We start from the raw sequence: 11,239 nt of genomic DNA, 5'->3' as shown, positions 1-11,239 counted from the left end.
GTTTTAAAGAACAAGATATTTAGAATACCAACGTTTCAAGTCATCTTGTTTTCGTATGAAATCTATCGTAAAAAAAAATAATAATAAAAAAAAATAATAATAATAATAAATAAATAATTTTTTCAGTTGTGGATACTTGTTACGTTTACTTGAAAATGAATTGAAAAAACTTTGTTGCTCCAACTATGGTATCAAATATAAAATTCTCTGCGTCTGTTCAGAAGATGTGTAGAATCTCGTTTAACGGAACGCTTGTGCGCATTCATTGAGTGTTATTTTAATTCAAAATGGTGGAAAGGTAAACATAAATTTTTGAATTTGTTTACTTTAATATTCTGCTTTATTTTTTATTAAGAAATAAATAAGAGCAGTATTGCTATTGTTGTTTATTTATAGCTATTGTTGTTTATTTATATTTTTAATTAACGCTTTCAGTTTTACATAAATAATTCAGCACTGCACATAAGACGTTAACATGTTTTGTTATTATTGCGTTTTTTTATTTGTAAATTTTTAAATGGTAGGGGATTGAATCTAAAATATTATCTTGTTTCAATTCTTTATTATTATTATACAATTTATATTCTTCATTTGAATTGTATTAATTAAATTATTTCAGAAAAAAATAACAAAAAGTTTTTTAAATCTCACTAAAAATTGCTTTTCTAACATTCTTTAACTTTTTATTTTTATTTATTTATTTTTTATTCTTAAAATTATTACAGCGTTTCATTATTTTGAATACTTCAAATTTGATCTGGTATAAAAGAATAATGACGGAAAGCTAAACAATTTTATTGTAAAGAATCTATTTGAGGTTAGAAGTATTTAAAATCAATCGGTATTGCTCATAACATTTTTTCACCTTCCTTTTTTCTCAACTAATACCAAGCTCCAATTTTTTTTTGATAATATAATGCATACAGTTTATAATGCACAATATTACACTTCAAACAACAACAGCGTAATACACTGACAGGGGCGCCCCGAAGAGAACTTACATGGAGGAGGGGGTGACGTATCTGTTTTTGCCAACTAAAGGTTCAAATTTGCCAACTACTGTTTAAATTTGCCAACATTTATTTTTTAAATTGCAAGCAATTTTTTTTCCTCTGAATTTTGGTATCAATCGATTATAGCATAAGAATGGTGGTAACAAGTTAAACCCGGTTTGTGTAATATTCACTTTAAATTGATAATAACTAAATCAACTTCAAGTTTTTGTGTTCGTACTAAAGTTTGAAATAAATTTATAAGATTAGTTTAAATAAATTATTTATTTTATATTTATATTTGAATGTATTATTTAAAACCGTTTAACGAATTGATGATCAACCAACGTATGAGACTATTATTTATATTTCAGACAATTGTCTCAACTTCCACTAACAAAATTTGAGGAGAGAATTGCTCTGGAAACGTTTTTTGAATCGAAACAAGTGTTTATGAAAATCAATGGTTTTAAAATGGAAATACCAACTTGCTTTATTTGTTGGCAATAATGATTTTATCAAATGACAAAGTTTTTATAATATGTCAATTAATTAAGATTACTAATTACTTATAAATATACAACAATAATAAGACAAGGAGTATATAAATAGCTTCAACAGTGCTTGCCTTATGCATGATTTTAAGTGTATAATGGAAGAGAGATTTAGAACGACACTTCTACAATATTTTAATCAGGTTCGTCATTTATTTTTTGCATTAAATTTATAAGGTTTGTCGTCTTTTAGATCATATTTGGTAAAAGGTTTTTAGTTTGAAATTTAGAATGCTAAAGATATTTTTGAAAACTTGTTTAATAATTTAGGTTGATAAAGAAAAAAAGGGACTTACGGAAGACTTAAGAAAGATTAAAGAAGACTTTTTTCGCTATGAGGAAGAAAAAATTCGTTACAGATGCGAAAATTTACATAAAGATAAAGTTATACGCAAGTTAACTGAGAATGGCAAGCTGCTTGTTACGGAAATTGAGCGACTTAAGACACAGAATAAACACTGTGATTCTGAACTTGTCAAAATTATAGCTGAAAATAATGAACTGAGGAAGAAAATTTCTTTTGAAAATGACGCCATACCACATTTAGAAAATGAACTGCGCAATTTGGCAGAAGAGAACCAATACTTAAAATTGCTATGTAAGTACTTTATATAAGATGACATTAAATTGCATAAATAATGTTGCTTTTTTTAAAAAACCGACACTACCCTATCGTATCCGTTATATCTTACTTTAGGCAAAGGAAATATGTAGATTTACAATATGTATGATATGTATCATACAGATATGTAGTTTACAATAAGGTTGAGAAACTTTAACAAAAGCGAAAGCTTTCACGTGCTTTTTGGACACCATTTAGCTTTCCGATTAAATACGTTTGTTTCCTTTAAACTAAAATCAAGTAGAAAAACTCATACTTCAAAACCACCAACTAATTATTTTCAAGACTCATTTAGTCAATAGTTAATTTATTGTTTTATTGTTAATGTATTTTTATGGTAATTATTTAGTTAAGTATTATGTTAATCTATTTAGCTGATGACACAAAAGTAATGCAGCAGAAAGATGAAGAAATCCAGAAATTTTCTGCTCAAAGTGAACATTACAAAAGCTTATGTGAGAAGTATCATCACGATTTGCATTTGCAAGCAGAAACTTTAAACAAACTATCTACAGAAAATAGTTTGCTCAAGTCAGAATATAAATCTATTACAGCTGATAGAAGTAAGTTATACAACGAACTACTACAAAAACAAGCAACGTTGCAATCGGAGTGCTGTCGATTAGAAAAAGAACGTACTGATTTTGAAAAAGAAAACTTCGAGCTTAGAAACGTTTTGAAAAAATTAGACCTTCACTTGGCTGAAAAACAAAAAAAAATCGAACAGCTTGAGTCGAACATAAGTACCGAGCATAAAATGTTTATTGAACAAACCATGTACACCAAGCAAATCGAAGAAAGCTTCAATCGTTTAAAACTGCAAAATGAAGCATCAATAAAAGATAATGACTTGAAAACTAGGTAAACTATTTTTATTTAATTTAAATGGGGACAAATATTTTGTATTTAAAAAAAAATCAAAGTAATAATTATACTATATATGTTTAATATACTATATATACATAAATAACTTGATACTTAGAAATCTAACCAACGAAAATTCAAGTTTGAAACAAGATCTGGAAACTGCTCGCCACGAGCTTCAAACACAGACACTTACAACTGATAATCTTCTCTATGAAGATGGCTTAAAAAAAATGACCATTGAAAAATTAAATTGCAAGATAAAAGATCTTCTTAACAAAATTAACGAACAGATCAAACGCGAATTCAGACTTCAACAAGAGATAAACGATAAACAAACAGACTTTGACTCTATTGTTAATTCTAAGAATGCTCTTGAAATTAAAATAAAAGATTTAGAAACAGTATTAGAAAGAGAAAAAGACGCGAGTGGAAGATTAATTAACGAGACAAATCATGCTAAATCAAGATTAGAAAGATTAGAAAATGAAGTATTAAGTCATACTCGCATAAAATGCGAACTAGAGCAGGAACTCGACATAGCCTACAAAACCATTGAAACATTGCGTAAAAGTTGTGAACTAGGTGATGAACAAAGAAACAAAAGTAAAAAAGAAGCAGAACATCTGCGAGAACAAATAAGTACTTTGGAAAATGATATGATAGCGATGAAAATCCAGATGGAAGAATCAAAAACGCAATACACAAGTGTAGTTAAAAAATTCGAAAGTTGTGAAATGCAAAGAAATCGCTTGCAAAAAGAAATTATTATTTTACAAAAGAAGTTATGTGAAAGTGTTTCTAATTTGCACACTAACAATCAAGTAATTGTTTGCGAAATGCCTGATACGAAAAAAGAAACTACATTCACAAATGAATGCGCAGTTCTAAATCTTGAAAAAGAAGCTGAAACTAGCGAGCTTCATTTAGTGCAAACATTCAATTGGAAGGATGAATCAGCTCATGATGTTGAAAATTATTATTTTCAAAAAACGAATCAAAAACTCTCTAGTGAATTGAAAACATTAACGAATTCAATTGATTCAATGAAGAATTTATTAAGTGAAAGAGACCAGCGAATCGATATTCTTTCAAATCAAAAGCGTCAGTGTGAAGTGCAATTCAACGTTGTTTTGGAAGAATTGAATGACTTAAAGAAATCTGTCAATCTTTACGAACAAAATATAGCTCAACTAAATGAAGAAAAATTGCAGCTCACAAAAGAAATTCACAAAAATGGTGCTTTAATAAAAGATTTGAAATTGGAAGTAGAACAAAAAAATAATCTGTTTACTGAATTGAGCGAAACTCTAGCACTAAAGAATAAGTTAGTGGATGAACTAGCCACCGAGACAGCCCAAAAAGACAAAGCTGTTAAGGAATTAGTCATCGAGGTAAGACAAAAAGACGATATTGTTAAAGATTTAATTAACGAGGTATCCCAAAAAGATAAGTTTGTAAAAGAATTAGGTAGTGAGTTAAATCAAAAAGAAAATTGTGTTAATGATTTATTTGGTGAATTGGCTGAACAAGAAATATTAATAGCTGATTTACAAGAAAAAATCAACCAAAATAATCAAACGTTTGACGAAGATAAACGAAAACAAGAATCTCAGGTTCTTGAACTCCAAAGTAAGTTAGAACAAAAGGAACTGATTGTTGATGAATTAGAAATATGCGTTGAAAAGCTCCAAAAAGAGTTCGATAAACTTAGCGAGAACCAAAATAAAAGCCTTCTTATAGAGTTATATTCAGAGTTAGACGAAAAAAATCGTGAAATTTATGAATTAGAAGTCAATTGTAAAAACCTTAGAGACCTTGTTGATAGCCAACAAGAAAATATAGATAAATTAAACCTTCATATTCAATTGCAAAAAGAGCAAAAAGTAGGCAAAGAGGCAACAAAGGAAAAAAGTACTGCTCCGTTGGATGTCACTAATTTATATAATAACTGCACAAACGATATAATTACTACAAAGAAATTACCTACAACAAATGTTTTAAGTGAACATCTTCATCCTGATACTATAAGCTCCAGTTTTGATATTTCTTCAGACACAAGAGACTTTTCAAATAAAAACGCAGTTTTAAATGTTTACCGTGATACAGATTTTTTAAAACAAACAACAAATGCAGTTATTGAATCAAAAACTAATGATGATATAAATGAGCAACCGAGTGAAGTTATTGTTTTTAAAAAAGAATATTTAGATGCATTAGAAGCACTTAGGCAAAAAGATATTTTAATTCAAGAGCTTCGAGATTCTATTCAAAATTTTGAAAAAGAAAATACTTTGAACGACTCGGGTAACTTTTTTGATAATACGAGTGATTCTAACACAATGGGAAGAAAAACAAAACCATTTTCTACTTCTTCTGCATTAATGGAACTAAAACTTCCACAGCCTGGCTACTTCTCCATTGTACAAAGTTCATCAGAAATGGAGAGTACTTCAAGGAATAGAACGGCATCACTGCCAACAACGCCAATTCCTTTTAAACCACCACCCGCGCCTTCTTCAAATGTAGTTGGAGCAATTTCAATTTGGGCTGAAGAAAGAAGGAGGTTTGAATTAGAAAAAAAAGAACTAATGAACAAATTCAATCAAGAAATACGATTAACCAAAGAGCGTAATCTGAAAGTTGAAGCCAGCGCAGAGGACCTAAGGACTGAAATAGTAAGGCTTAATTCTGAGGTTCTTGATAAAAAGATAGAAATAAGAAAGTTAGAAGATGACTTGAAACTTGCACAAAGAAAACAAGAGAGGGCAGAAGAGTCATACAGGTTTTAATTTTTTTCTTATTAGTTAACATTTCTAAAGTAAGGGGTTGGGTTGAATAAAAAAAGAATAAGTTACTAAATAAAAAAGTAGGTTTATGAAATATGTAATAAATAACAATAAAAAAACAACTTTTTTTAGAAAGGTAGTCGCAAAAAATGAAACGTTAGAACATGAAATTTTGGAAAATCGCCGAAAAATTCGTGAGGTCCAGGCTAAAAGAAATGCCAGCGAGGTGACAGAATTGCATTACAAGAGAGAATTAAATAAATTGAATAACAGTGCTGAAAGTCTTGGAGAACATTGTTCTGTTTTAATAAAAGAACGCGAAATGCTCGAGGAAAAAGTAAAAGTTCAGGATAGATATCATGAAGACTTATTAGAAAAACTTAAAAATTCTCAACGCGAGGTTGATTACTGGAAGCACAACGTAGAGATGATTCAAAAAGAATGCCAGGAACTTATGTCACGTAACGAGGACCTTGAAAACAAAAATCAAAAACAAAGCCTGAATCTTGATACAATTGAATCAAACTTAAGAGAAACTCAAGATGATGCCAATACATGGAAAGAAAAGTCAATATATGTCGATGAAATCTGTGGAAAGTTAGTGAATGAAAATCGATCGTTAAAAAAAGATCTTTCGGCTCAATCAGAACACGTGCAAGATATTCAAAATAAACTGAATGAAGCTAAACAACACGGGGATATCTTGAATCAGCAAAACTCTGAGTACAAAAGCGTTATAAATGAATTCAAATTAAAAGTTAATGATTTAGAAGAAGAGACAAAAAATCTTTCACAACAAAAAAAGCAACTTGAACAAATGATTCAAGGAAACAACGAAACCCAAAAAGAATTACTTACAGAGAAAGATATAGCTGAAAACAATTCTAGGTAATCTATATATATATATATATATATATATATATATAATATATATATATATATATATATATATATATATATATATATATATATATATATATATATATATATATATATATATATACAATTAGTAAAATATTTTAAATTTGTGTAATTTTTATTTATAGTGAAAACTAGAGCTAAGTTGGAACGCTTACGTAGTTGTTAGGGGCTAAAGTTTTTGATATTATGCATTTCATCATAAAAAAATAGGACTTTAACAAAACTGCTAGATTGAATGTCATTTTTTTGCCTGCAGCGCTTTAACCTCGTTATTTTTAACTTAAAGTATATTTACGTTACCTTATGCAGTTGCTTAGGTTGACTAAGTTAACATATGCAGTAGCTTAGGTTGACTAAGTTAACTTATGCATTAGCTTAGGTTGGTTATTAGGAACTTTTATAAATTTATATTTCTAAGCAAGTTCTATATTTGCATAAGCAAGTTAGAACATTCAAAAAGAAATTTAACGAAAACGCTGATGAGCGATGAAATACCAAAAAATACTGAACCTAAAAGCGGGCCACTTAGTATTAACTTTCCATTTCCATCAAAGTTTTACTCGAATTTTTTTTTTTTTTAATATTTAATATTTTTTTAAAAAACAACTTTTTTTTTATTTTATAGGTATTTACAGCATAAAATTAACGAGTTAAGCCAGGTTGTCGCACAAAAAGAAAACATAATTAGCAGACATAAAGAGAAAGAAATAGAATTAACAACACAACTTTCTGAAATAACGGAACAACTCAAAGTAAAAAAATGTGCTTTAAAACAGACAACTTCAAACTTAGATAATGAGTTAACAAATGTTGAACGCCTTGAAAAACTTAACTGCGACATGAACAAAGAAAACAAAAAACTAATGAACGAGTTACTTGCGTTAAAAGAAAAAATACAGGAGGCAAATCGAGAAAACGCTTTGTTTAAAGATAAAATCAAAAAGCTTGAGAGAGAACAAAATAATTTAGATAACATGATCGCTAAAACACAAAAATCGAATAGTGAACTTATGGAAAGCCAACAGGTAGCAGTAGAGGAACTAAAGTCATTTAAAAACAAAAACAGCATGCTTGAGCAGGAAATTATAAACTTAAAGAAAGAAAAAGATTTTCTTGCTAACAAGTTGCTATCAGGCGAAATAGAGTTTAACAAAGCTAAAGAAAATTTTACAAGAGAAAATACTGAGCTTGTAAAAGAGTTGGAGTATACAAGACGATCTATGGGAGAGTTTGAAAATATTTTAGACCAAGGACAACAAGATTTTGACGAGTTGGAGAATCAACTAGAGGTCTATAGAAGAGAAAATATAGAGTTGGATGAAAAACTTCACGGAGCATTAAAAGAGCACATACGGCTGCAAGCTGAGCTGGAAGAATTAAAAAAAAATTGCGAAAAACAGATCAATGAGTTAGAAACAGCTCGCCGTGAAAGAGATAATGAAAAACATCAACACGAAAATTTAAAACAATTAAAAATCTCTTTAGATAACCAGCTTAACGAGAGACGCAACAGAGAAGATATTTTTGAAGAAAGGTTGCGTGGTTATGAGCAACTTTTGAAATCTAAAGAAGAAACACTGCTCTGCGAAAAAAAAGAAAAAGAAACCATGCAAGTTGATTTAATTAAGTTCCAAAAAGAACTTATTGAATGTATTACGCGCCAAGATGAAACAAGGAAAGACATCGAAAATAAAAACAAAGAAATAATAGAATGGAAAATAAAATGCGATCATTTCCAGAATAAGATCACAACATTAAGTAGCGAAAATGTCAATCTTAAATCTCAGTTTGATACTTTGACAAAAAACTTTGACGAAACTCAACAAAAAATGTATAGATTCAAAGTTGAGAAAGAAGAGCTTGAACAAGAACATCGAAAATTTTCGAAACACGTATGCGAGCTCGAGTTAAAGCTGGAAGATGAGCAAGCCACTCACGTTATTGAAAAAGATCAGCTTTTAACAGAACTTTCTGCTCTGAAGAGAACGACTAATGAAAAAGATATACTAAACGAAAAACATACTCATCATCTCACAAACAAGGAAAAAGAACTTTATAACATGTCACAAGAAAACGAGAAGCTAATTGAACAGATCAAAACAATTGAAGAGGAGCGGGAGATGGAAAGACAAACATTGTATGAATCTCTTGAGATGTGGAAAGATAAGGCTAATGCAATAGAAGTTGAAATGTCTGCAGAAATTACACAGTTGCGTGCGACAATTGATGCAATGGATCATTCAAACAAAAATGATGCTTCACTTATTCAAGCCACTGTTCAGGAAAATAAATCTCTTAAGTCTAAAATGGAAGAAGATAAACAAAGAAAGAAGCAAAATGAAATGGATATCGACTCTTTGAAGTATGATATCGTTCAACTTCAAAATGTTGTTGATTCGCTTGAAGGTAGGAACGAAGAACTGTCCAAACAAAACATGCAGATCAAAGATTTATTACTGGATTTAGAAAAAAAGAAAAAAAACATTGAAATTGAGAAAATAAAGTTGATGGAGGATTTAAACGCAAAGGAAGAATATATACAAGGTTTTTTATATAGTTGATTTTTTTTTAAGTTTATTTTTTTTGAATTCTGTAAATGTGAACTTAAAGTCCTGCTAATAAATTATTTTAGTAGTTTTGACGAAAACGTTTAGGTATTTCAAATAATATAATGATAAATTATGATAATTAAAGATTATTCGCCATAGATTTAAAAAGTAGTATTAAGTTATAATTATTTAAGTTTTATAAAGGATTTAGCTTGAATCATATAAAACAAAAATTTTAATAATGCATAATAAAATATAAAATTTATAAAATATTGTATAATTACCATTATATCGCGATTATAAAAGTTATTATATCACATGGCGTGGCGACATAGGGCAGCATAAAATCCCGCTAGCAATGCGGCTAATAAGAAATAGGCATTTATTATTTTTTTTAATTTTTAATGTACTTTATTCAAAATTTAAGATCTTCAAAGCGATAAAGGTCTAACGGAAAAAGAGAAGCTTAATCTTACGTCTGAACATAGTAAATTAATAGCTGAAATGAGAAGTTTAAAAGAACAGCTTATTAATTACGAAGAAATAAAAACAGAAAACGAAAGTTTGAAGTACGACTTAGAAGCAATATTAGATGAGAGGCTCTCAATGCAGACTCAAATTAACGAGTTATCACATTTTCGAACTGACAATTACGATTTACGTTCTCGAGTAGATCGAGTAATTGATATGGAAAATGAAAACCGGAGTTTAAAACAGGATCTTCGTGAAAAAGAACTCGCCTATCGTGACAATCTGGATAAATCTAATCGTGAAAATGCATTATTACGTCGTCAAGTCGACAACTTAATTAAAAAAATTCAAGATCTTGAGTTGAGGCATGTTAACTTTGCGCGTTCTAGACCTTTATCTGGATTGTATTTTGAATCGAAAAATACTGACATTCGACCTAAAGCCTATTCATACGATAATTTAAGTGAAGTCGGTATTGACGATTTTACACCTATTAAGAACGCTACAAGCACACCGACTCAGGATAATAAACAAGGTCAGGCATCAGATCTATCACGGCAGCCTGAATCTAGTGTTACAAATACAAAACAAAAACTCGTCGAATTTCGCGTTGTAAAAACACCACGTGATGATTATCTATTGAAGAACGACGAAGCCATAAAAATAAGAAAATTTGATTCAAGCTATGCTCACACTCCGGAAGAGAAATTAACTTTAAACATACAGTCAAATCCTTTTTTGCAGCGCGATAAATCAATGAACAGTCAACTGCCTAAACCGATAAATAGATCTCCAACAAAATCTCCAGGTCAAGATTACCTTAAAAAAGCAGCACTATCATTTGACATGCGTCCGCAATCAGCAGAAACTATTAAACAAGATTCCCTAGTCAAAAGTCCAACAAAAACTAAGAATGGAAATGATTACGTTAACAAATTAAAAGCTAACTTTGAAAAAAAGCAAGATGGTAATTGATAGTATAAACAATAAGCTCGTGAAGCTTTTATGAAAATGGATGTATAGTCAAATTCTGATTGATTTAGAAAAAATTACTCAAAGTTTTTTAGTTTATGAATAACTCTTGTAAAATTTAAATTTTTTTATTATACAGTAGGCATGACAACCATTCAAGAGCATTTTGAGTGATTAAATATTTATGTCTTTAGAAGGTTGCGTCCATTTAGTCTTTTTTTGTGGATGTTTAAAATTTTATAACATTTTTGTAGGTATGAAGTTTGATAATTAATTTGTAAAATAGTAATGCTTTTTTGTATTTTTATTTAGTTTTCATTTTGGAAACTTTATTTTGATATCAAACTTTGTTTTAAAAACTATTTCTGCTTTTGGTCATAGTCTGTTTTCCGTCAGAAATATTTTCTATGAAATAATATTGTAAGCATTACCAATGTTTTATGTCAACACTGTTAATATATTATTTATTATGTATATATCTATATAACTTGCTACTCATACTATA

General features: G+C 29.3%; 1 protein-coding gene across 2 annotated transcripts; it reads left to right on the top strand.

Moving 5' to 3' along the window:
* Positions 1-209: 209 nt before the first annotated feature.
* Positions 210-11,239, top strand: LOC100199580 (centromere protein F). Of its 2 annotated transcripts, XM_065795769.1 has the most exons (9): positions 257-298; positions 726-817; positions 1,367-1,689; positions 1,817-2,144; positions 2,543-3,029; positions 3,151-5,817; positions 5,954-6,709; positions 7,368-9,286; positions 9,719-11,239. In XM_065795769.1, exons 3-9 carry the CDS (start codon positions 1,624-1,626, stop codon positions 10,735-10,737), a joined length of 7,242 nt encoding a protein of 2,413 aa, XP_065651841.1. In that variant the 5' UTR covers positions 257-298; positions 726-817; positions 1,367-1,623; the 3' UTR covers positions 10,738-11,239. The 2 variants fall into 2 exon arrangements, with proteins under 2 accessions (XP_065651842.1, XP_065651841.1); XM_065795770.1 differs by lacking the exon at positions 726-817 and having other exon boundaries at positions 210-298.

The sequence above is a fragment of the Hydra vulgaris genome, chromosome 04, assembly GCF_038396675.1.
Source record: "Hydra vulgaris chromosome 04, alternate assembly HydraT2T_AEP".
Classification (NCBI taxonomy): Eukaryota; Metazoa; Cnidaria; class Hydrozoa; order Anthoathecata; family Hydridae; genus Hydra; species Hydra vulgaris.
The sequence above is the reverse complement of the archived record's forward strand: the minus strand, read 5'-3'. Positions and strand labels throughout refer to the sequence as shown.